General features: G+C 43.0%; 1 protein-coding gene across 1 annotated transcript; it reads left to right on the top strand.

Moving 5' to 3' along the window:
* Positions 1–379: 379 nt before the first annotated feature.
* LOC132837304 (zinc finger protein 239-like) lies at positions 380–26680 on the top strand. Its single transcript, XM_060856976.1, has 3 exons — positions 380–526; positions 620–775; positions 26504–26680. The coding sequence occupies exons 1-3, from the start codon at positions 380–382 to the stop codon at positions 26678–26680; spliced, it is 480 nt and encodes a 159-aa protein (XP_060712959.1).
* Positions 26681–27285: the final 605 nt, after the last annotated feature.

The following is a 27285-nucleotide window of genomic DNA, read 5'->3' as shown; positions in this document are numbered from 1 at the left end:
CCAGGGCAAGAAATGATGATCACTTAGATTTGATTGTTCTGAATTTCGAACCGAATAGTGATGACTTTTATAACTTTCTTTCAGGATATTAGAAAGGGAAGATTTTCAGACAGCAATCTCAAAACAACCAACACTTGAAGATCTTATAGATTCACTGAAATAACTGGCACTTAAATATCATTGACTGGAAACCAAAGGTCATGAATGTCTCTCTGGTTCAAAAGATTTGAAACAACAATTTGCCTGGAAAAGAACTGAGACATACTTACCAACTGTGAGTCTTTCAGTGAATTGATAAACCTTCAAACAGTCTCATACCTGAAAGAAACCTCACACCATTCATAGTAGGAACTTACAGAGACATAAGGCCACCCTTAATATGGAGAAACCATGGAAATGTGATGACTGTGGGAATGGATTCCATTCCCTGTTAACTCTGGAGTTTCATCGATGTGGTCACTACAGGGAGAGGCCGTTCACCTGCACCGAATGTGGGAAGGAATTCCCTGATTTGTCTGCCTTGCGGGTACACCAGCGTGATGCCACTCCAGAGAGACCATTCACCTGCTCTGAGTGTGACAAGGCTTTCTGAGAGTATTTCTCCCTGTTGTCACACCAGCAAGTTCACACAGGGAAGAGGCCACCTACCTGCTTGGAGTGTGGAAAAATGTTCACGCAGTTATCCAGCCTGCGCATGCACCAACGAGTTCACACTGGGCAGAGGCCATTTCCTTGCTCTGATTGTGGAAAAGAATTCACTGTGTCATCAGACCTCGTGAGACACTAACGCATCCACACAGGGGACCAACCATTCAAATGCTCCAAGTGTGGGAAGCGATTCCGATATTCATCTGTCCTACAGGCACACAAATTAAGTCATACTGGGAAGAAGTCATTCATATGTTCTGAGTGTGGGAAAGAATTCACTCAGTATTCCAGTCTGTGGAGGCACAAGAAAGTTCACAAATGATCAGAGGTTTTGGATCTGCTGTTAATCTGTATTATTAAATCTTTTCGACAGCACATTTCAAACCCACACCTTTACCATCTGGAAGAACAAGTGCAGCAGTTACCTGGGAACATTACCACTTGCAAGCTCCCCTCAATGGCACACTCCATTCTCATTAACAGGCTGTTAGAAAGGGAGGAGTTGCAGACAGAAATCTCAAAACGACCAGTACATGAAGATCTAATGGAGTCACTGAAATGACTGGGACTTGAACATCATAAATCTCCACATTGGCTGTTCCTTCACTATCAATGGGTCAAAATCCTGGAACTGCTCCACACCACAAGGACTGCAGTCCCAGAAGGCCACTCTCCATCACTTTCTCAAAATGAACAACTCAGATGGGCAATGAATTCTGACCCAGACATTGATATTATACCCCATGAATTGATATCAAAATGAGGGAAAATCCCGCTCAAGACTAATCCACCTTCATTCTGACAGAAGGTGAAATGGGGACGACCAAAGGATTGCTTTCTGCTGGACAGGCCACTCTTGCCTCTTTGCTTCCAGTAAGACTGATGTACTTTGAGCATGGAACTGCACATTTCCATGGAAATGATCCCCTGAGGAAGGACATTTAATTTATCCTGGATAGGAAATAATATTTTCCTTACCACTCTAATGAGATGAAAAGTTAATATGTTTGTCTTTGTTCCATTAAGTCTGTACCCAGAGCCAGGCCAATTGACTCAATTGGTCTCAGTCAGTATATATGCTCCACATGAACCTTCACCCTACCCTCTTCAACTCCCCATCAGCAGATCCTTCTAACTGTTGCTCCAACCGATCCACATGATCCAATAGGATTTGCAACCAAACACACGTACTGCAGACATTATCACCAGTAACATGGATACTCTCCCACATCCAACAGGAAGAGCATTTCCCTCTATCAAAGGCCAGCAGATCCTTCTGTAATGTGGAAAGATTAAATGGGAATATCTCTCTGGACATTAATGTAATATTAAAGGTTAAACTACAATGAGTGAATGTTCTGGAAGTTGGTGGGGACGACAGTCAGGCAGGAATGCGAATGATTCCCACTCCAATTACACAGTCAGTTGCTACTGCTCTCCCTATTATCAAGTTAAATTACTGTTTAATCTCTATCATACTTTTATAGCCATCCCCAGCCAATCAGGTCCGCTTGCTTGATCATCCCCAATGCTGAGGACCTACATTGTCCGAGGCAGAAGCAGGACCAGAACTCATTTTCAGGGCCACTCCAAAGTTCGGATACATCACACCTATGTTGTCCTTGGGAATCACTGAGTCAGGAAATCTTCTGCATTATGATTGCCAGGATTAGGGCATTAGCATTTGCATTATCTCCAAGGATGATCTCATCCTACCATAGTACCTGGGGTAATATGTGACTGTGAGGCTGGAGGTTGTCTTCAGTGGCATGTGACTATGGGGGAGTGGCCAGAGTGTTTGTAAACATTGTCAACTGACCTATAGAGAGGAAATGTATTTTCTTTGTTTGGGGTCTCTCTTCTGACTTGACTTTTCATGCCTGGAAAGAGTATCAGAGGAGTCACCTAACTTGTACAAGTTTTATTAAACTTTTACTGTTTGCAGAAGTTGGTGTGTGTGAATAGCATCTCGTGTGTGAAACCTCAAGAAAAGAACCAAGCAATTTTTTTTACTCCATCCCTGGTACGTCATGGTCATTTGTAACTGAATCTGTCAGTATGTGATCCGTGAACACATACATATCAGTACGTTACAGATAAAGTGGAAGGTGAATGATGTCTCCTATTTTTGCCATACTGTTGTAAGGTATCACTATAGTTATTAATTTCTTTCAGGCTTGAGTCAGTTTAAATGTCTCAAAGCAGAAGACCATAAGGAAAATGAAATGTTTGTGAAATTTTTATTTACCTGTGTTCTGTCATAAGAAAAGAATCACAATTGTTCTTAACCCCATTTTTATGTTTATTGTCCATAACCAAAGATTCTGTTATGTACCGTGAAAGATATATAGCTACCTGAGCTGAAGTTAAGTTGATAAACCAACCCAAACTGCTCCCTGTGGAATAGAACAAAGGCAGCATGTTCTACATTTTCTTATTAGATAGACAGTTTCCTGTTCAAACTGTCTCTTTACCCCGGATTCTCTAAGGAGCAGTGACATTCACCCAGCATCTACATACTTTGTTAACTCCTTTCAGATCATTTTCTCTTCCACTAAAAGGTTACACATTGTTCTTCAAAACTCCAATGAGAATATGCCCAAATGTTTATACTTACAGTTTCTGTGATGTGGAGATGACTGTCCAATTACCTACCTGCCCCTGTCAGATTCTGCTGTGTGAATATGAGTGTCATTATCCGTCTCTACCTGTCAACTTTTGCTATGTCAATGTGATTTCAGTTATCAATCTGCCCCATTAGGTGAATGTAAGATTGTAGTTATCAGTATATACCTGTGAGATTCTGCTCCAGGAATGTGTGTGTTATCAAAATGTACCTGTCTGTTTCTGTAACGTGGATGTGTTTGTGCAATTATCAGTCTATCCCTGACAGCTTCGACTATATGAGTGGATGAATGCATCTGTATGTGAAAGTATATGTACCTGTCAGTTTGTGTTCCGTGAATAAATAACTTATCTGTCACTCCCATAATTAGTTTTTCTTTCCTCAGTGCACAGTGACATAATTATTTGAAGACTGTTGAAGTAAAGGTAAGTGTATTGTGTGCTCTGTATTGTGATGGTGCTCATCCTCATTGGGCCACTTGTGTAGCTCTATTGGGGAGGTGGAAGGAAGGCAAAAGGACTTTGGCTTTCTCTCATGCAGTGGAGGAAATTGGAATGGTCAAAGTAGATGTATTGACGAATGAAACTGTTCAACTTTTCTCACAAAAAGAAAATTGAACAGCTTTACTGATCTACCTGATCGCACTAAATCTTTCCTACTCCGCTGTTTCAAAATATTATGTGATCACATTGAGTACCTGAGAAAATGGCATTAAGTTTTCTTGTGTTTTATATCAGAATTCATCGGCGGGATCAAGAAGAACACAGTAGAACATTTAAGTTAATTTGAAACAAAGACACAAGACGTCTTGTTGATGAAGATAGAGATTAAAGAGAAAATCTGTTCCTGCAAGTCGGAGAAACGCAGAAGGATTTTGTGATAAAGGTGGCAAAGGTTATAACTAACAAAACCTTCGGTGATTGCAGAATTTATTATAATAGGCGCGACACGGTGGCTCAGTCTTAGCACGACTGCCTCATAGCGCCAGGGACCCGCCAATTCCTGCCTCGGGCAATTGTCTGTGTAGAGTTTGCACATTCTCCCCGAGTCTGCGTGGGTTTCTTCCAGGTTCTCCGGTTTCCTCCCAAAGGTGTGCAGGCTAGGTAAATTGGCCATGCCTGTAGTGTTCGGTACATTAGTCAGGAATGAATGTAGGGGAATGGGTCCGGGTGGGTTGCTCTTCGGAGGGTTGGTGTGGACATGTTGGGCCGAAGGGCCTGTTTCCACACTGTAGGGAATCTAACGGAATCTAGTCAGGATATTATAGAATATAATTTTAACATATTGTGGTACTGGATTAGAAATTCCGGGAAACACTCATTCTCTCTGTTGGTGTTAATATGGCTGGCATTGGGGAAGGAGAAAGAGTTGGCACCAAGTGATCAACTGTTTTTTTTTAAATTGAAAAGCCACGGTACACGTGGAAAAGAGCAGATAGTTTTCGAGGAGAGTACATGAGTCCATACTCGTTAATTTGTTTTTCTATTACAAAAGGATAGTTAACACAATCCTACTTTACCCCATTCCCTCTTTTACAGCTGAGGACTGACTCACTATTGTCTAATATGCTCTCTCTCTGAAATCAGTGAAACCAGTGAATAATGTGCAGAGGATCAGGGACCGCTCGTTATCGTATGCTGCAACAACTGACTACTTATTGCACTGGGGGTTAATTCAGCCCTTCTTAATGCAGTTAAAGGAAATGTGAAACCAATGTGAAACCAAACACGATCAGCGACATTCGACATGTATCGGACATTTACTAAGGGCTGAGAACACTCAGGCAATGAACGTGCAATAAGAAATAATGTCCTTACAGACACTGTTACAATTGTACTTTATGATTTTTTTTCTCTGCTCTCACAGTCAGTGACAGTAGAGTATCTAATAACAAGGAGATCATGATTAACTGTTGCCAGATTGAAAGACCAGAGCTCTCCACATTAAAAAGAAAATAAATCAATCCGTCAGCGAGTGTAATTGTCCATCTGTACCTTTCCGACTCTGCTGTGTGAATCCATAAACATAATTATTGATCTGTTCTTGTCAGTTTCTGCCTGGTGAATGTGTTGTGTAATTATCAATCTATCCCTGCGATGTGAATCTGTGCGCTGAGATTTCATCTGTTGCTATCAGTTTCAGCTTTGTAAATGTGAGAGTTTAGTTGTCAATCCTTCCCTGTCAGGCTCTGTAATGTCAGTGTTTGAGTGTATTTATTCATCCTTTCCGATCAGTTTGTGTGACTGCAGTGATCAGCCTTTACCTCTTAGATTCTACTGCATGAATATTTGATTGCATCTGATTTATTGTTATTACATGTACTGAGATACAATGAAAGGTATTGTTTTGTGTGCTTTACAGGCAGATCATATCATACAAAGTCCATCAGGGTAACAGAACAGAATTTGGAATACAGTGTAAAAGCTGCAGAGCAGTTGCAGAGAGAACGAGATTAACATTAAAATTTGGGAGGTCCATTCAAAATTCTGAAAACAGCGGAGAAACTTTTCTTGAATCTGTTGGAAAGTGTGTTCAAAAATCTATATTTTCTACCTGACAGATCAGGTGGAGGAGAGTATTACCAGGGTCGGATGGGTCTTTGATGTTGTTGGTTGCTTTCCTAAGATGGGGAAGTATAAATGGAGTCTTTGGATGGAAGGCTGGTTACAGAGATAGACTGGGCTGTATTCACAATTCTCTGTAGTTTCTTGTGGTCTGGGGCAGAACAGCAGCCATACGACGCTGTGACACATCCAGATAGGATGCTTACTATGGTGCATCCATAAAAATTTGCAAGAGTCTTTATGGACATGCTAGATTTGCTTAGCCTCCTGAGGAAACCTGCATGGTGAATGTGTTTGGGTAATTGTCAATATAAGTCTGCCAGTTTCTGCTATGTGAATGTGAGAATTTAGTTTTTAATAGTCACTGCCAGTTTTTGCTTTGTGAATATTTAGTTAAGAATCCTTCTCTGTCAGGCTCTGTAATGTGAATGTGAGTGTATTCATCACTGTTTGCCTGACAGATATTCTTTTGTGAACACGTGACTGTGATTCATTCTGTGATAGTAGTTTTTAGGGTGTTGTAGTTGGGCCTTAATCTCTTCAGCATTTTGTGATTTATGACAGTCACAGAATTGGTACAGCCATTCAACCCACTGTGTCCAGACTGGGACATTCTGTTCTTCACCTTTTCTCCATACTAGTTTCCATTAACTGTTGGGATTCTGAACTTTATCCACTCACTGCCAGTATCCTTATGTAAATGCTAATTTGAGATTATTTCTGCAGTTATGTGTCTTTGAATAACTATAGAGTCAGTTTTGCTTGTATGCAACAGCATCCGGGAGAGTATGTGGATCCCATTCTCTTTCTATGTTCAGTTGTGGTCTAAGTGTTGGATAAACTCAATCAATATTCACAAACCCTTTCTAATTGAGGGACTAATGTTAGTTAAATGTTTATCTTGGCCTGAATCTGAATATTATTGCATTCAGACTCCTTTTTTTTAAATGTTTTGTGCATGCAGTAGTCTTTTCAGTTGCTGCTGGACACTGTAAGATGTAACATTTAATACTAACTGAAGTGACTAATAATATGGTGAGTCAATTTACAACTATCTATATTTGGGAATACCTGGGCCAAAATTTCAGTTTTTCTTTCCTTTCGCCATTAACTGGCTGAGTATCTGAGAGTTTTCTGTTGTGCTGCCAATCTGTATCATTTTGAACAATGATACCGGTCTATATCACACTGACATTTTCTGTATGTCTCCTTATACTTCCAGCCCTGCATGTCATGATCAGATATACTTTGTGAGATGGGTTTAACATGGATGTAGGTTTGCTCGCTGAGCTGGAAGGTTCATTTCCAGATGTTTCATTGCCCTACCAGGTAACAGTTTCAGTGGGCCTCCAGGTGAAGCACTGCCGATTTCTCAGCAACAAACCCAAACAAGAAGACAAAACACGTCCAGAAACCCTAGCCACTCTCCCCTACATCAAAGACATCTCAGAAATAACTGCCAGATTACTCAGACCCCTGCACACAAACTCAACAACACACTAAAGCAGCAGCTAATGAACTTGAAAGACCCTATACACACAACAAGCAAAACTAATATCATTTACAAAATACCATGCAAGGACTGTAATAAGCACTACATTGGGCAAACAGGCAAAAAACTAGGCTACATGAACATCAAATAGCCACAAAATGACATTACCCTCTCTCACTAGTATCCGTACATGCAGATAAGGAAGGACACCACTTCGACAGGAACAGGCCAAAAAGCGTCATGCAAGAAAACTGCCAGAAGCAAGGCATTCCAATTGAAACTCTATCAACAAACACATTGAGTTAGACCCCACCTACCACCCCCTGAGAAAAAGAACAGGAAATGACATCACCGCAGGAAATGACAACACCAGCCCAAAGAAACCCAAACATATAAATAGAAAGCAGGAATCAGCAGCAGTGCTTCGTCTGGAGGCCCACTGATGATGTTACCTAGTCGGCTGATGTAACACTTGGAAATGTACCTTCCAGCTCAGTGAGCAAACCTACACCCAGAACCTCAACCTGAGCTACAAATCTTCTCAAAACTTGCTAATGGGTTTAACATTTTATAAATCAGTATTCCATATTTTGTTCATGCATGGAAATGCTTCTGCATTACTCAGGCCCTCAACCAGAATGAGAGTGTGAATAAGGTGTGTTTTCATCAGCACAAAGCTGAGAGTGAGAATGGGATTCATTCATTCTCTGATGCTAGATATCAATGTCTCCTTATTCTCGGTTAATGTGTTTCACAGTGCTTCAGTGTCATCTAGATTGAAACACGTCACTTTTAGTAACTGCAAGTGTACTTCGTTGTCAAACTTCTGCTACTTGACATGAATGAGGTATTATCCATTGCCACTGGAGTCAGCTCCTGTCAGTAAAAGTGGATGTGTTTGGGACAGTTCGTGAAGTTGGACTTGTTGGGTCGAAGGAGGGCCAAGAGCCTGTTTTCACACTGTAAGTAATCTAAATAATCTAAGTAATCCACAGCCTATGTTCTTTAATTCTAGTGCCTATAGGGTCCATGGACAGGTGAACATCGAACTCATTGCAGCAGAAAAGCATCTGTGTTTTTTCTTTAGAATCAAGGGGAGAAAGTCAATGGACTTTGGTAACCCCTATAGTGCAGAGTCTAACCAGGAACAATGGGGATATCAAGGTCTGGTTTTCAGGATGCTATCATTTTTTACATAGTGACATATTTTACCAATGAATTAATAATCAGTATTAACTGAACCCATTTGCAACTAAGTGAACAGATCAACTGCATTGCAGTTGACTGATCATAGTGTTCCTTGTACAGGAAAGAGAATTGGCCAATTCTATTTTATTTACCAATTTTGGACAGGATCTGGTACAAGCCTCTTATGTTGCTCTATGTAAGGAGGGGGAAAGCAAAATAACCTCTATTTCCACCATTCAGTGAAGCATATTTAAATTATCAAATTCAATGTATTGAACTATCAACTCTTGTCGGGGAAAAAAAAATGAAGAGCTTAACAAACATACCAATTTTGGCTTTTTCTTTCATTCTGCACTGTTTTAAACAGTAATGATCCAATTCCATGGACTCCTTGACAAACCATATCCTGATTCCTTCCTTTTCCGTATTGCAACGAAGGCAGGGTCAAGAGGAACACAAGGTTCTTTGTAGATTTTTGAAACAAATTTCAAAAGACATACAGAATAATGAAAAAAAAACTTTCTTGCTAAACAGAAAAAGAAATAAAACCTACAAAATGATGAAGTGGAGAATGTCATTACAATACAGTTGGAGATGACAGCTTCTCTGCTGCCATGATTTTTTTAAATGGAATGCTGGTTGAAAGGGATGAGAGCTGTTAGCTCGGTCAACTATTATGATGTTATAAACTGTTTTTGATCAGTGCAGACTTAATAAATTGTAGAGACTTATTCTGTGCTGGAGATCTCTTTGACTTGAGATCTGAGATTAGAAATCAGTTTGATGTAAACTTTTGTGACAGTTGCAGTTTATATGGATTTTCATTGTTGTCAGATGTTGTAATGGGTATTTCAGCATGACGTACAAATTTGCAACTATTGTAAATCAATCAGTAGCTGTGTGAGAGCTGGAATGATTGTGTGTGTGGGGTGGGTGTGTGCGTGCGTGTATGCAGTAAGCATTCTCTCTACGGCAGGCTTTGGCCCAAAGGTTCGTTTGGAATTTGCATTGTTTAATTGTGGTTTTTGTACAGGACAAATATTTATCAAAAGATTATCAGTAACTGAGGTCAAAATTAATGTCAAGGATTTCTTCCTTGTGTACTCAATATCTCCTTCATATATCATCGTTGTAACAATGTAACAACAGGATCTGTTTATTCACGTTGATTGTAACTTTAAAATTGCCTTTACTACATGGAGTTCATACAGTTCCTGAACATATATTTCTTATGAGAAAAAGGTCTATCTCTCTTCTGATGTTGCAAATGATAATTGGCTATGCATAATGGAATTTCTTGAAACTGAGCTGTTGTGCATTGACCAGAGGGAGAAATAAAAAAAAAATCATCAGTTATGTTTGACTCTTCTACTTCTGGAAATTGAGCTCAATCCATTTTATAATTACGGAAATGATGTTCTCCACTCACAGCAATAGCATACCTGCTGATTGTCACACTTGGCTTCGTCCTGGCAAAATATTACATTTTCATGGTTCATCAAACATTTGCCTTGAGGAAGACGAGAGATATCTTGTCTTTAATTACTAGGGGTGTTTCTACTCCCCTTCTTGAACAAGGGAACAACATTTGCTATCTCCAGTCTACCCCTATCATTCCTGTAGACAATGATGACATAAAGATCAAAGCCAAACTCTTTGCAGTCTCCTTCATGGCTTCCCAGAGAATCTTGGGATGAATCCCACCTGGCCCAGGGGATTTATATATTTTCACACTGTCCAGAATATCTAACACCTCCTTTTAAACCTCAATCCCAACACGTCTCATAGCCTGTTTCTCAGTATTCTCCTTGACAACATTCTTTTTCCAGTGTGAATACTGATGAAAAATATTCATTTAGTATTTCTTCCATCTCCTGTGACTCCACACACAATTTCCCACTACTGTCCTTGATTGACACTAAATTTACTTAAGTCATTCTTTTATCCCTTCTATACCAATAGAAGGCTTAAGGGTTTTCCCTGATCTTGTTTTTCATGTCCCCTCCTCCCTCGTCTTAGCTCACTTTAGGTCTTTCCTGGCTACCTTGTAACTTTCAATCGCCCTGAGCCTTCACATCTCATCATAACATAAGCATTCTTCTTCCTCTTGACAAGCAATTTAACTTCTTCAGTAAACCATGGCTCCTGTGCTCGACAACTTTCTGCCTGCCTAACAGTTACATACGTCTACGAACACAGAGTAGCTGTTATAGAGTCATAGAGATGTAGAGCATGGAAATAGACCCGTCAGTGCAACTCATCCAGGTCAACCAGATATTCCAACACAATTTAGTCCTGCCTGCCAGCACCTGGCCCATATCCCTCCAAACTCTTCCTATTCATTTACCCATTCAGCTGCCCTTTAAATATTACAATTCTACTAGCCCCCACCACTTCATCTGGCAGCTCATCCCATACACATGCCACCCTCTGAGTGACAAAGTTGCCACTTAGGTCTCTCATATATCTTTCCCCTCTCACCCAAACCTTATGTCCTCTAGTTCTAGACTCCCCCACCCCAGGGAAAAGATTTTGTCTGGTTATAATTCCATGTCCCTCATAATTTTATAAACCTCTATAAGGTCACCCCTCAGCCTTTGAAGCTCCAGTGAAAACAGCGTCAGCCTATTCAACCCCTCCATATTGTCCAAATCCTCCAACCCTACCAACATCCTTGTACAAGTTTGCTGAACCCTTTCCAAGTTCACAACATCCTTCCAATAGGAAGGAGACTAATACACCATTAGCACTGCTGCCTCACAGTGCCAGAGATCCGGGTTCAATTCCCGCCTCAGGCGACTGACTGTGTGGAGTTTGCACGTTCTCCCCGTGTCTGCGTGGGTTTCCTCTGGATGCTCCAGTTTCCCCCCACTGTCCAAAGATGTGCAGGCCAGGTGAATTGGCCGTGCTAAATTGCCCGTAGTGTTAGGTAAGGGGTAAATGTAGGGGTATGGGAGGGTTGCGCTTCGGCGGGTCAGTGTGGACTTGTTGGGCCAAAGGGCCTGTTTCCACACTGTAAGTAATCTAATCTAAAACATTGTATGCAATATTCCAAAAGTGGTCTAACCAATGTCCTGTACAGCTGCAATACAGCCTCTTAACTCCTGTATTCAATACTCTGACCAATCAATGAAAGTATGCCAAACATCTCCTTCAGTATCCTATCCACCTGCAACTCCACTTTCAAGGAGCAATGAACCTGCACTCCAATACCTCTTTGTTCAGCAACTCTCCCTAGGACTTTACCATTAAGCATACAAGTCCTGCTAAGATATGCTTTTCCAAAATGCAGCACCTTACATTTATCTAAATTCAACTCCATCTGCCACTTCTGTCATTGGGCCCTTGAAGACACTCCACATTTATATTGTGCCCATCGCCTGCAGTTTCTTTCTCCATCCTATTCATCCTTAGTCTTTGTGTAACCGTATCATAATAGCCTTACCTCTAACTGTAGCTTTTGCCCTCCGGTGTATACCTATCTCATTCCAGCAGCAAAGTAAACATAATTGATTTGTGATCACTATCACCAAAGTTGTCACCTACCTCCAAATCTAACACTTGGACAGGATCATTATCCAGTACCAAATCCAATGTGGCCTCACCCCTTGTTGACCTGTCTACATACTGGGGCAGAAAACCCTCCTGCACACGATGGACAAAAACTGACCCATCTAAAGTACTTGAACTATAGTATTCCCAGTCAATATTTGGGAAGTTGAAGTCCACCATAACAACTACCCTGTCACTCTCATTCCTGTCGAGAATCATCTTTGCTATCCTTTTCCTCTAAATCTCTGGGACTATTTCAGAGGCCTATAGAAAACTGTCTCCTTTCCTATTTCTAATCTCAGCCTATACTACCTCAGTTGATGAGTCCTCAAACAACCTTTCTACAGCCATAATACTACACCTCTTTATTACCATTGTCTCTGTTCTTCCTGACACATCGAAATGGTGGAACCTGCAACAACCATTCGTGTCTCTGCTCCACCCAGGTCTCTGAAATGGCCAGAACATCAAAATCTCAGGTATCAACCTATGCTGCAAGTTCACCCACCTTATTCCGGATGCTCATGGTATTGAATTAGACACACTTCAAACCAACTACTTCCTGACTGGAACGCTCTTCTGACCCGGAAACCTTAGTTTGGACCTACTTAATCACAACCTCATCTATATGCGAACTACAACCAAGGATCCTGAAAACACGATCAGAGACATCATGAACCTGGCACCTGGGAAGCAACACACCTATGGTAAGTCTCTCTCATTTCCACAGAACCTCCTGTCTGTCCCCCTGACTATGGAGTCCCCAATGACTAATGCTCTGCTTCTCTTCCCCCTTTCCTTCAGAGCAACATGGACATACTCTATGCCAGAGACCTGTGCCCCATTGCTTATCCCCGGGAAGTCATTTCTTACCCCCACCCCATCCCCACCCCAACAGTATGTCAGTTCTAAAGGGACATCCCTTCACTCTGAAGCTGTGCTTTTGGGTCCTCATCTCTCCTACTCATAGAAAAATCTTCTCCATGTCCATGTCCACTCTATCCATGCCTCTCAATATTCTGTAACTTTCAATCAGTTTCTCCCTCACCCTTCTAATTAAGAAGGTAAAAACAATGACTGCAGATGCTGGAAACCAGATTCTGGATTAGTGGTGCTGGAAGAGCACAGCAGTTCAGGCAGCATCCAAAGTGCAGCGAAATCGACGTTTCGGGCAAAAGCCTAATTAAGAACCAGAGTCCTCAATGTCATCTCATATCACAAGTTCTTCATCCCTGGGATCTTTCTTGTAAACGCCCTCTGGACCCCTTCCAAGTTCAGCACATTCTTTCTTAGATAGGTGGCCCAAAACAGCTCACAATGTTCCAAATATGGTCTGACAGAGCCTTATATTTGGAATGAGCTGCCAGAGGAAGTGGGTACAATAACAACCTATAAAAGAAGTTTGGAAAGATACATGGATAGGAAAGGTTTCAAAGGATATGGGCCAAACGTAAACAAATGGGACTAGTTTCATGAGTGAGACCTGGTCAGCGTGGATGTGCTGGGCCGACAGGCCTATTTCCATGCTGTGTGACCCTATGACTGGGAAAATGGTATTAGAGAGTTAATTGCTTTTGACTGACATGGATTCAGCCGGCTGAAGGTCCCGTTTCTGTGCTGTAGATCTCTGACTCCACAATTCCTTGTTAAACAATCCATCAGAGAAAGGTAGAAGCTGAGACAATATGAGCTGAAGGAGGCTGAAGTTAATACCAAAGATGTTCATATTAGGGTGGGGTTGACCACAGTGATGGTAACCCCCTGGATATTGATAGAGGAGTGGGAGTGGGAATAGTGACAGTAACCCTTAGAATGTTGTTAGTGCAGTGGGATGGGGACAGTGACGATAACCCCCAGTATATTGATAGTAGGCTGGGGTGCAGACAGTGACAGTAACCGTCAAGGATGTTGTTAGTGCAGAGGGGTGGGGACAGTGATGGTAACACCATTGAACATCAAGAAACAGTGGTTGGATGATGTACCATTTGGCCATCCATAGTTTACATAAATCTTTCAAAGTATAGATTGTACAACACAGGGAGACTTTGCAATGATTTGAAATCTCGCTTGTTTTATGTCTCCTTTCCATCAATTATCATAGTGTCATCGATGATAACATCCATGAAAAACAGAGACAATTTCAACATCCAATCTTTTATTTCCTCTTTTGTCTTATTTTGTTCCAGTTCCTGGGGTTTTCCGCACCCCCAGAGCCACTAAAACGGAGGTTCTCATTGGGAGTTGTCTCATTCCAGAGTGTGTAATGAGTGGAGGTCCTGGACTCTACTTTCAACAGAAAGCCTTAAACAATACCAGCGGGAATTACAACTCTAGCTCAGAGAGGACAGAGCTAGCCACTGAATTTTTCAAGTCCCAGCACCAAGGCCGATACCAGTCTGTTGTGATCAACAGGGGTCCCAGAGGAACAATACTCAATGTGACCAGTAATTCCGACCACACAGTGCCAGGTAATCCATTCTTCATCCATGATCAGTACTCGTTCTTCATTGGGGTCCGGCTGAAAACTTGACATAAACACTCTTTAAAAACTTGCTTCAGAAACTCAGCAGGTCTGCAGCATCTGTGGAGAGAGAGAGAGAGAGAGAGAGAGAGTTAATGTTACAGGTTATAAACACAAAGTGCTGGAAAAACCCAGAATGTATGGTAGCAGCTATGCGGGTTGGTGGGGAGTGAAGAGGAGAGTAACATCCTTTCTCAGATAAGGGAGGTCTTCATAGCGAGAGGATTCAAGTCCAGGAGCAGGGGTGGCTGGCTACCCTGGAGAACTGTGTGCGCAGTTTGGGATCTCATGAGGTTGTACAGCAAAGTTTTCCATGAGTGATTCCTGGGATGGCAGGACTGCCAGATGGAGAGAGACTGGATAAGTTAGGATGATATTCACTACAGTTTGGAAGAATTAATGGGAAATCCCACAGAAACCTCTCAATTTGAACAAGGACGAGACAGAGTGAACACAGGAAGGGTGTTCCCAGTGACCGGGTAGAGAGTCCAGAACGAGGGGGTCACAGTCTAAAGGAAACTGGGTAGGACTGAGATGGGGAGAAATGTCTTCATGCAGAGAGTGGAGAGCCTGTGGAATTGTCTGCCAGAGAAAGCAGTCAGGGCCAGAATACTGCATGTTATTCAGGAAGGAGTTGATAGAGTTCTTAGGGGCTAAAGGGATAGCGCAGGGAGATACAGGATCAAGTTGGGTGATCAGCCATGATCTCATTGAATGGGTGGAGCAGGCTGGAGAGGCCAAAAGGTCTCCTCGAGATGATATTTTTGATGTTTCTCTGTGAATGGCCCAATTGCTGCTGACAGGTGGAGGACAAAGAGAAGTTTTGCTTCTATATGTAGGCTATGAAAATGAGGGACAGTAATTTCTATTCGACAATTTTGAGATGTGAGTGTAGAGTGATCTTTTGAGTTTAGCATTGAATAGTCTGGGTTGGATTGGTGGGATGTTGTTAATGAGACAAGCTGCACAGAAACAGTGGAGTCATTGCCATGGTGAGGATATGGAGTGAATTTTACAGGTACAGGGGTTTTCCTCCAATGGACGGGTGTTGGCAGGGGGTAAGGGCAACAGGGAACAGGAAACACTGGGGTTGGTGTTTGCTGAAGCAATGATGTTATTGACAGGAAATCCCTCTCTGAATCCAGCACAGGAACACAGTGCTGAGATGGCAGTACTCATTGTCCCACTGTTTCTGATCCTTTCTGTCATCACATTGCTTCCCATTAAACTCCAGATCAGGAAACAAGGTGGGTGCGACACTCCAGCAGGTAACGCTAGTGATTGTTCTCCAGCTGGGACTCAACGTGGGTTTCAAATTAATCTTGGTCACATAGAGCGTATAAGGGTGTGTGTATGAGAGAGTATGAGTGTGAGTGTGTTTGAGTGAGAGTATGAAGGTGTGTGTGTGTGTGAGAGAGAAACACAGACATTCTCATTGACACACACACACACTTTCATGTGCACGCACATAGACACTCACTCACTTCTGCAATGCACCTTGTAGACAACACTTGAGAAGCCAAACACCATCCAGAGACAACACAGCCCATGCTTGATTGGCACCACATCCACAAACATCCACTCTCTCCACCATCCATGCTCAGTAGCAGTGTGTACCATCTGTGAGATGCACTGCAGAAGTTCCTCAGACAGCACCTTCCAAACCCATAACCACTTCCATCTAGAAGGGCAAAGACAACAGGTACATGAGAATACCACCTCCTGCAAGTTTCCCCATGAGCCACTCACCATCCAACATAGAAATATATCAGCTGTTCGTTTATAGTGTTGCTGGGTCAAAATCCTGGAATTCCCTCTCTAATGGTATTGTGGTTCTACCAACAGCACAGGGTCTGCAGTGGTTCAAGAAGGCAGCTCACTACCTCATTCTCAAGGGGTCAACTTGGGATGGATAATAAATTCACGGCACAGCCAGTGATTTCCACAACCCACCAGTGAACTTTCAAAAACAAAACACGGTGTGGGAACGTGCTTTGTGAGGATGAGAGCAGGCTGAACAAGTGGCAGATGAAAATACTTTTTATGTCTCCCCAAGTAATGTGTTGTGTTCAGAAGAATAGTCAGCACAGTTACAAACTAAAGATTACAATTGGAATAATTGTTGCTTGCGCATCAATCAAGGAATCCAGATTCATTTGCTAGCAGGTGAAGCTGAATATTTACAGTCAAAACATGTACTTTCTCCCTTATTTTCTCCAGCTGATTCTTCCAGCAGTTCCCGGTGGCACAGATAAGTTAGTGAGGTGGTTAACAAGTTGTAACAGCATTCAAACACTGACCGAATGGGTTGAAAAATCACTCTGGGGTGCAAAGCCAACATTTTTACATTTGTTAGACAAATTGGAGCAAATAGATCATGGTGTCTGACTCATTTGCAAATCTAAAGCATAACAGTTCAAATCGAGGACACTCTCTCTCAATTTCCATTAGACACTGAACTGAACGTTGGCCAGTCCCATCAGTGGTGAGGTTATCATTGCAGTTGGTAGAATTGAAAACGGCAAGTTATCATCTGAACAGGACAGAAAAGTTCAAAATGTCAGTGCAAAGGGAACAGGATGTCCATGTGGATGAATCTCAAAGTAGTGTACAGGCTACAGCAGGTCACAAGGAAGGCATTTAATGTGAAAGGAATGGAGTATTGAAGTAGGTAATTGTTACTGCAACCGTAAAAGAGATTGGGGTTTCCACATCTGGAGTACTGTGAAAAGTTTTGGTCCCCTTCCTTGAGGAGGGATGTAGTTGAATTGGAGGGAATTCAAAGGAAATCACTGAACTGATTGCCAAGACGAAAGGTTAGTCTTATGAGAACAGACTGGTACAATTTTGATATCTTTACTTGAGGACAGATGCAGTTCAGAAGAGATTCACCCAATCATTTCCAGCGATGAAGGGTTTGCCTTGGATGAGAGATTGAGCGGTTTCTCTGGAGTATAGAGAGGAGAACTAACTGAGGGCTATAAGATGTTAAAGGGGAGATGAAGAAGGATGTTTGCTCTTGTGGGAGAATCATGAACGAGAGGTTATCAGTTCAGGATAAGGGGCTGGGCAAATTGAAAACAGAGATAAGGAGGAATGAAATCTCTGAAGTGAGGAAGGGGTTGTAAATCTGTGGGATCACCCCCCCCCCCCCCCCCCAACCCCCCAGGACAGTGCATAAATTGGAGGAGGAAACAGACGGATTGTTAATCAGTGATGGGTCAAAGGGAGTGCTTGGAGGAAAGTGGGGTTGAGGCTGAGATGGGATCAGCTGCGATCATATGGAATAGCAGAGCAGGTTCCTGAGGGGCTAAATTAACTCAACCTGATCCTACACTGTATGTTCTTGTGGAGTTATATTGTTAGTTAGTAGCAAAACAACTAGGATGGAGAAAATGAAGTTTGATTTAACAAAATTGGTTTTAATTCATGAACATCTGAAAATAAAGACAAATTGATTCAATACATATTTGGGGAATCACATTGATTCAAAGAAACAGAAAGACAATAGATTTGGGGGGTAGAAAAACTAAAGCAGGTGTAGGAGCAGAGGGAGCCTGGGGTATATGTCCACAAATCAGTGAAGGTGGCATAACAAGGGGAGAGCAGTTAATAAAACACACAACATCCTCGGCTGTATTTGCGAACAAGGAGATGATGTTGAAGTTGTAGACGACACTGGTGGACCTCAGCTGGAGTGTGTGTGTGTGTGTGAGAATGTGAGAGAGAGAGAGAGAGAGATTTAAACCCACACTGTCAATCTTACTCCACATTTCTGCCAATTGAGCTAACCCAAAACAAAGCAGAGGGCAGAAAAGAAATTAATTCCGGTGACACCACAAGCATTGAATGGAGAAAATTAGATCGCATTGGAGAGAAGCCTTTGATCTGTTGGGTAATTCTTTGTAAGTGTATAACACCTTACCGACACAGGCATCAGAAGCTGAATTTAGAAATACATTTGACAAAGGGAGTTGGCCTTCTATTACCCAGGCTGATTTTGTTCTGTTCTGGATACCTTATTTAAGGAAGGCTGTTCAAACCTGACAGTGTGAAGGAGATGGTATCCTTCTCATACAACAATGAGGGATTTTAGATGGAATGGTGACCTTACTGAGGTGTTGAAAATTTGAACAATTCTGACGGGAAAACAAGTTATTGTTTCCCACTCATTTGTTTATTAGTACCTGGCTAATGTCCGTGAAAGTGTGAGATTGGATTGTTGGGTTTGGAATGTGCTGCTTGGGAGGCGGATTCCATAGGAGGTTCGAAAAGAGAGCTGGATATAAATTTGATGTTAGAGGGCTACAGAGATAGGGCTGGAAAGTGGGACTAGCTGAATAGCTCTTTTAGGAGCTGGTACAGACACAAATGGCCTCCTTCCGTACAGTAAAAGTTTATGATTCTATGAACATAGATGTTCTGAACCAGATTCTGGACAATTCCAGGAGGTCATTCCTTGGGACCTTGGCTCAGTGACCTTGTTGCCAGGGATTTTTGCACACAAACAGCAGCAAATTGTTGTCACGAGTGAAATTGGGACTTGGTTGGGTAATGGTCTGGAAATATTTCATTCCAAGGAAGGTGATGGGAAATCGACAGACCTGCAAGAAATCTTGAATATGCAGAAATCTGGTCAAGTCTATTGAATGGTGAGTGTGAACCTGTGAGCTGCTGATCCTACATCAATACATATTGGTCAGCGTTCATGCTGGTATTTGTCTGATTGGGATGATCAACAAAAACAAATCTCTGGAAGTGTTGGAAGGAAGTTTGGGTTGTTTCCTGAACAACAGAGAAGGTTGATGGTGGAGGCGTCATGATCGAGGTCAATAAGATTGGTCGTGTTGTACAGCGGAGAGACCTCCGGGTTCAGTTATATAATTCGTTGGGGTTTGTGTCACAGGTAGACAGGGAGTTTGAGAAGGCGTTTAGAACACTTGACTTCATTGCTCAGACCATTGAGTATTGGGGTTCGGACACCATGTTGTGGTTGTAGAGGTGAAGTCTGTTCTGGTGTATTGTGTCCAGTTCTGGTTGCCCTGTTAGAAGAAAGACATTATTAAGCTGGAGAGGGTTCAGAAAAGATATATCAGTATGTTGTTATTACTAAACAGCAGAAATTCAAAGGCTTTCAGTATATCTGAGGGAGGCTGTGTGTAATGGGTGTGACTCAACCTGGAGATTGTAGGGTAGATCCTGGGATCCATCTGAAGAAGACAGAACAATATTGATTCTTCATGATTTTATTCCTTTATTCCTTAGAAGGATACATATGGTCAGTCTTCCCTGACTGATCCATTCCAAGTATCTCAGTCTCAAATCAGGAGTGTGGTGGAATGCTCCCCACTTGCCTGGATGATTGCAGCTCCAACAATATTCGAAAAGCTCAACATCATCGAGGGAAAAAGCAGTCCCCACTTCCTGGGAACCACATCCACAAGCATCCACTCCCTCTGCTACCAATGCTCACTAGCAGCAGTACAAAAATGTACTGCGAAAATACACCAGAGAGCCTCAGGCAACAACTTCAAAACCAATGACCACTTCCATGCAGAAGGACAAGTGCAGCAGATAAATGGGAACACCCATCCTCTACAAGTTCCCCTTTTGGGCCATGCAGTGTTCTGACTTTGAAATATAACACTATTCCTTCAGTGTCATTGGGTTAAAATCCTGGAATTCCCTCCCTCAGGGCAATGCATTTCTATCATGCACATGGACTGCAGCAGTTCAAGAAAGCAGCTTATCCCTAACTTCTCAAGTAGGCAACTAGGGATGAGTTGGGCAATAAATGCAGGGTCCAGTGGGTGTTGCCCATGTGTCAACAGTGATTAATAATAAAAAAATTGTAAATTATCCCAGGGCCTCCACCTTCCCTATGTGAGCTTGTTCTGGGAGGGTAGGCACAAACTTTGTAGTGAATGTTGATGCAAAATACACATTCACCTGGTTCGTGAACTGCTTTGAAAATGTTCCTATATCGCCAAAAGCTTCAGTTTTGGGTTGGGGCTGTGACCTTAATTATCACTCCGTATTTAATTTTGTGGCCATGTTTGCTGTTATTTTAATATTCTGATCTCTAATCTTTTGGTTCACTTTGCTTATTGTTTTTTGATTATAGATGACTCCAAAATAGACAGCAGTTTGGTGTACTCAGTTTTCACCATCTCAAACCAAGAAAGGCTGATAAAGAAATAATATATAGACACTTTATAACATTTTTGGTTCAGTGAAAGTGGAGATTTTCTCTAGTTTATCTTAACCCTCAGAAACCCAGCCACATTTAAACATCGCTGGTGTTTCTCTTGCTTATAGCATGGAGCAAAGGTCTGCCCAAGCTTTTCGAATCTTTTGACATTTGAATTTATTAATCATCAACAGTGTTTGCAATCATCTAAATAATAGAGATGTTCCATCTCTCTCAACTAAATTAACAGCAAGGCAGTGTGAATTCGAAGAGGGAACTGATGGCTAATTGCTTTATCTTTCATCTTGTTTTCAGGGAATACCTACTTTTTAGACCCTGGGACATCAATGTGTTGATTGCCTCAGTACAACAGTAGTCCCTTCTGGCCTTGGTCTTTGGGGCAAGGAGCCATTCGCTCTACGTCTAGCATCAGACACATGAGGAGCAGGGCCATTTCATTGTCCTGAGTGTTACTTTGATGACACAAAGATAGCTGGAAGGACGGGTAGTATTGAGGAAGAGGGGAGGCTGCAGAAGGATTTGGCTAGGAGAGTGTGCCACAATGGCAGAAGGGGATGGAACAGATTGAAACAGGAGATGTTAAGAAATGGGAATGTAGAAAGTTATGTACTTTAGTAGGAAGAATAGAGGCGTTGACTTTTCTAAATGGTGAAAAGGTTCAAAACTCTGCAGCACAAATGGACTTCGGAGTTCAGGATTCTCTTCAGGTTGACTGGCAGTTTCAGTTGGCAGTTAAGCAAATGTAATGTTAGCATTCATTTCAAGAGGTGTAGAATTCAAAAGCAGGGACGTACTGCTGAGGCTGTATCAAGCTCTGGTGAGACCATATTTGGAACACTGAGAGCAGTTTGGGCCCCCTATCTAAGGAAGGATGTGCTGAATGTGGAAGGAGTCCAGAGGGTGTTTACAAACAAAATCCCAGGGATGAAGAGCTTGTCATCTGAGGAGAGGTTGAGGAATAGTCTGGACTCGATTGTGTTTAGAAGGGTCAGGGAGAATCTGGTTGAAACTTGGAGAATACTGAGAGGCCTGGATAGAGTGGACATGGAGAAGATGTTTCCACGAGTAGGAGACTAGGACCCGAAGGAGTGAAGGGGACTCCTTTTATAACTGAGATGAGGAGGAATTTCTTCAGCCAGACAATGGGGAATCTGTGGAACTCATTACTGCAGACAGCTGTCATTATGTATTTAAGACAGATATAGGTTGTTGATCAAGAGGAAGATTAACGGTTACAGAGAGAAGACAGGAAAATAGGGTTAACAAACACATCTGCCATGATGGAATGGCAGAGCAGACTTGATGGGCCGAATGGCTGCTATATCTTATGGTCTTGGTTTCTAAGAGACTAATGGACTGTGATGCACACACAGTTTAGGCCCTCAGATTCAGAGCTTTCTGAGCATGAGCTATGAGCCAGCCACTGCTGAAAATGTGTTGCTGGAAAAGCGCAGCAGGTCAGGCAGCATCCAAGGAACAGGAGATTCGACGTTTTGGGCATAAGCCCTTCTTCAGGAATCTGATCTCCAGCATCTGCAGACCTCACTTTCTCCCATGAGCCAGCCAAACTAAAAAGTGTTCAGGCAGCTGGATGATCAACACAACATGCGGGCTAGGAGCCCTCGGGACCCTGCTTCCCCCATTCTATACAGCTGCGGCTGATCTCTTCCCAGCCTCACTGCAAATTCCTGCCCCCCTCCCTTTCACCCCTCACCGATTAACAATCTGTCGGTCCCCTCCTTCAATTTATTCAGTGTCCCGACATGCCCCCACATATTGGGAAGTGAATTCCCAGAGATTCCCACCCCCTCTGCCATTTCTCAACATCTCCTATTTGTCTGTTCCTTCCCTTCTCTTGAAACAATGCCCCTCTCGTTCTAAATTGTCACACCTGAGGAAACATCCTCTCTGTCTCCTTTGTCAATCCCACCTCCTTTACCACCCTATATCCCTCCGCTGGATCTCCCTTATTCCCCTGAACTCCAGAGCATATTGGTCTTAACTGCTGAATCTCTCTTTGAACGACAAACCCCTCATCTCTGAACATGAAATGTAAGAAATCACGCTAGATGGTATCCTGGATGTAGAATACACATCTCAAAGTGAGTTAATCATAGTTTCTGAGAAATCTGCAGCCCAGAAAAAGGCCAGAGTCTGTGCTGGTCAGAAACAACCATCTCGAAACTCTCTAATCCCATTTCCACAGCACTTGGCGTCACGAGTGCACATTTAAATCCTCCTTCAATGTGATGAGAGTTTCTGCGTCTTCCACCCTTACAGGCAGTGACTTCCAGATTGCACACCACCCTCTGGGTGAACAAGATTTTCCTCGCATTCCCTCAAAACCTCCTGGTCCTTATCTTCAATCTATACCCCTCCCCCACCTCCGTTAAGCGGGGAAAGTTTCTTCCTGCCTCCCCTATGTTCATCCCTCATCATTTTATACATCCCTCTCTTTCAATCTACTCTGCTGTAAGGACAACAACCCCAGTCTGTCAAACCTCTCTCAATCACTGAAACTCTCCAGCCACCAAGGCAATATGCTGGTAATTCTCCCTGTGCACCCTCTCCCACTTCATTTAGCTATGTACCATTGGTAAAGTGTCTTCTCTTTTATTTACAGCTCACTCCAATAGTGCATCAGGGAGGCAAAATACAGGTTATTTTGTAGTGAAAAAGAGGGCAGTTAATTTTTAATCAGCAAAGTTATGTTTTTAGCAGGTGATTAATGTAAAGTCACCATTGTCTCATTAGAGAGGGGGAAAAAGAGGTGTGGGGGAGAAAAGGCAAACAACTGTTTTATAGTTTAAACTGTGGCACACCCTCATCTAAAGCACAGGGAATGATCACTCACAGCATCTACCAGACCAACAATTGAACGCATGCTGTCAGTATGACTTACATTGTAAGTCAACAATAGAATCAACTGAGCTAACCAACCCCAGCATGGCCAGTGGCAAAAACATTGGGTGACACAGTGGCTTGGTGGTTACCATTGCTGCCTCTTAGCTCCAGGGTCCCAGGAACAATTCCAGTCCTGGGTGACTGTTTATTGGGAGTTTGCACATTCTCCCCTTCTCTGCATGGGTTTTCTCCAGGTGCTCCCTCAGTCCAAAGATGTGCAATTTAGATGGATTGGCCTTGCTAAGTTGCCCATAGTGTGAGAGTTATGCACGCTAAGAGGTATAGTCATGGGAAATGCAGTGTTACAGGGATTGGAGAGGTGGTGGATCTGGGTCGAATGCTATTCAGAGGGTCAGTATATGGACCTGACAGGCCAAAATGCCTGCTTCCACGCTGTAGGATTCTACGATGTGCAGGTTAGAGGGATTGGCCATGGTTAATGCAGGGTTACAGGGGTAAGGTAGGGGTCTGGGTGGGATCCTCTTCACTGGCTTGGGACAGACTAGATGGGCTGAATGTTCTCTTTGTACACTGTATGGATTCTGTCAAACATCAGTGTTTAGCTCAGTGGTGTGGGGCAACTTGTTCTGGTCTCAATTTTGATGAGATTCATTTTCAGTTCCTGAAATAATGGAGAAGCAAAATCCTATATTTTCAGCTCCCCAGGATATGCCCTGCAGATGTGAATTTGAATCTTGCTTTGGCAGGTGGTGGATTTGAATGCAATTTTAAACAAAAACAGATCTGGAGTTAATGACGACTGTTGTCAGGAACAAACAACCATCTGGTTCAAAATTGAAGACTGAGGTGAGGAGGAATTTCTTCTTTCAGAGGGTTGAGAGTCGTTGGAACTCTTTGCCACAGAGACCTGTGGGTGGAGACAGGAGCAGGAGATTCTCGGTCAGGGAATTGAGGGTTACATGTTAAGCGCAGGAAAGTGAGCGTGAGGAATGGGGCATCAGCCACAATGCTATTGAATGGATGAGCAGTTCAAAGGGCTGAAGGGCCTTCTCCTGTTCCTGTCTGCGATGGTCCTTAAAGGAGTGAAATCTGACGACCTTACCCGCTGTGCTCTGCACATGATTCCAACCCTTTGCAAACTCTTCACTGCCTTCTGGCTGAGCAAGTCGATTGGTTCAAGGACATTTCGGAATTGCATCCACTTCCCACCTTGGCAGAGATGGCCACATCCTGTTCAGAGTACACAGAAATAACATTTGTCAGGGTCAGTTTTTGATTTGTTCCAATCATGTGTTTTGCCAAGAGAAATTGGTCTGTATAATGACCCCAAATATTCACAGCTCCTCCTGTACATTCAGGCAAAGTTTGTTATTCTCATCCATTTTCATAGAGTCATGCAGCACGGAAACGGGCTCTTCAACCCAACTCGCCCATGCTGACAAGGTTGCCCAAACTCAACTAGTTCCATTCATCTGCATTTGGCACATATTTCTCTGAACCTTTCTTATTCATGTACCTTTACAAATGTCTCTTCCATGTAATTGTACCTGCCTCTACCACTTCCTCTGGTAGCTCTTTCCATATACTCGTTGCCTTCGGTGTGATAAATTTGCCTCTCAAGTCCCTTTTTAATCTTTCCACTCTCACCTTAAACCTATGCCCACTAGTTTGGGACACCCCTACATTGGGAAAAAGACTATACTCACTTATCTTTTCTGTGCTCCTCGTGATTTTATAACATCTATAAGGTCACCCGCTCAGCATCCAATTCTCCAGGGGAGCAAAGCTCCCAGCTAATGAAGCTTCTGCTTATAACTCACACCCTGCAACCTTGGTAATATCTTTGTAAATCTTTTCTATAACCTATCGAGCTTAATGACATCCTTTCTACAGCACACAATATTCTAAAAATGATCTCACCAACATCCCATACAGCTGTAACATGATGAACCAACTCCTGCCGTCAGTGCTCTGACCAGTGAAGGCAAGCATGCCAAATGCTTACTTCACCACAGTGTTAAGCTGCAATGCCACGTTTAAGGAATTGTCTTCCTGCACCCCCTTGGTCTGTTTGTTCGGAAACACTCCTCAGATGATAGTATCAATAAAGATGTATCTAGACAGATGCATGAATGGGCCTCTCAATATTCTGTAAGTTTCAATCAGGTTCTCTCTCATCTTTCTAAACTCCATCGAGTTAAGAACAAGAGTCCTCAACCTCTCCTCATATGAGAGGTGTTTCATCCCTGGGATTTTTCTTGTAAACCCCCCTGGACCCCCCTCCATGTTCAGCCCATCCTTCCTTAGATAGGGGGCCCAAAACTGCTCACAATGTCCCAAATGTGGTCTGACCAGAGCCTTATACAGCCTCAGCAGTACATCCCTGCTCCTGTATTCTAACCCTCTTGAAATGAATGCTAACATTACATTTGCCTGTAAAAAATGAGGTCTGCAGATGCTGGAGATCACAGCTGCAAATGTGTTGCTGGTCAAAGCACAGCAGGTTAGGCAGCATCTCAGGAATAGAGAATTCAACGTTACATTTGCCTTCCTAACTACCAGCTGAACCTGCCTGTTAACCTGAAGAGAATCCTGAACTCGGACTCCCAAGTCCCTTCGTGCTTCAGATTTCCGAAACCTTTCCCCATTTAGGAAACAGTCTCTGTCTCTATTCTTCTAATCTAAGAGTGGCCTTTGGTCTTGATGTGCCGCCGCACAATTTCTTGTTCACTCCCACCTCTCTGTCTGTGTGTGTATTTGTGATTATGATTGAGTTTGGCGAGTCCCGGAGCCGGCCCTGTTGTTTCTCTCTCCTGAAAGGGTTGTCCCTTTAAAGAGTCTTTCCCCTGAAGCAGCTGCTAACGGTCACTTGGGGCACGAGGCGGCCGTTAACCGCCATCTCGCGCGGGGCCTGAAGCTAAAATGGCGCCGGGGCCACGCGGGAAGGAAAAGCGCCGAGGGAGAGCGGACTGTGTCAACATGTCCCGTCCCCGAGGGTCAGGATGGTGGTTAATGGGGGGGGGGGTGGAGGGGGACAGGAGAGATCCCCCTCCCAGTGAGACATCTTATACAGACCGCGAGGTCTCTATCTCTCTCTGTTGGACTGTCTATGACTTGCTTTAACTCTATGTCGCTGTGATCTTGTGCCTCTTTCTAACTCTGACTATGTTTCCATTTAACTCTATATGCCTCTGTGTGTTTATGTCTCTCTCTGTTTCTCCCTGCCTCTCTGTGATCCTCTGATTCTCTCTGACTTTCTCAGTAACTCTGTCTAACTGTATAGTGGGAGTACTTTTCGTTGTTGAATACAACAACAACTGCATAGAGTACAATAGGTGAGTGCGGAACGGGATGAAGGTGATAGGTCAACGAGGAAGGTGGAGTGGATCGGTGGAAAAGAAGATAGGCAGGTAGGACAAGTCATGGAGACAGTACTGAGCTGGAAGTTTGGAACTAGGGTGAGGTGGGGGAAGGGCTCCTGATGCAGTCTCCTCTACACTGGGGAGACTGGACGCCTCCTAGCAGAGCACTTTAGGGAACATCTCCGGGACACCCGCACCAATCAACCACACGGCCCTGTGGCCCAACATTTCAACTCCCCCTCCCATTCTGCTGAGG

The sequence above is a fragment of the Hemiscyllium ocellatum genome, chromosome 49 (genome assembly GCF_020745735.1).
Source record: "Hemiscyllium ocellatum isolate sHemOce1 chromosome 49, sHemOce1.pat.X.cur, whole genome shotgun sequence".
In the NCBI taxonomy this organism is placed as follows: domain Eukaryota; kingdom Metazoa; phylum Chordata; class Chondrichthyes; order Orectolobiformes; family Hemiscylliidae; genus Hemiscyllium; species Hemiscyllium ocellatum.
This window is presented reverse-complemented; position numbering and strand designations above follow the sequence as displayed.

Bases quoted from the DNA above. Each gene is read 5' to 3' on its own strand.
- LOC132837304 (XM_060856976.1), top strand. From the start codon at position 380: ATGGAGAAACCATGGAAATGTGATGACTGTGGGAATGGATTCCATTCC. The intron at 527-619 runs GTACACCAGCGT...TTGTCACACCAG, and splicing joins CTGATTTGTCTGCCTTGCGG to CAAGTTCACACAGGGAAGAG. The intron at 776-26,503 runs GTGAGACACTAA...GTCCCTTTAAAG, and splicing joins TCACTGTGTCATCAGACCTC to AGTCTTTCCCCTGAAGCAGC.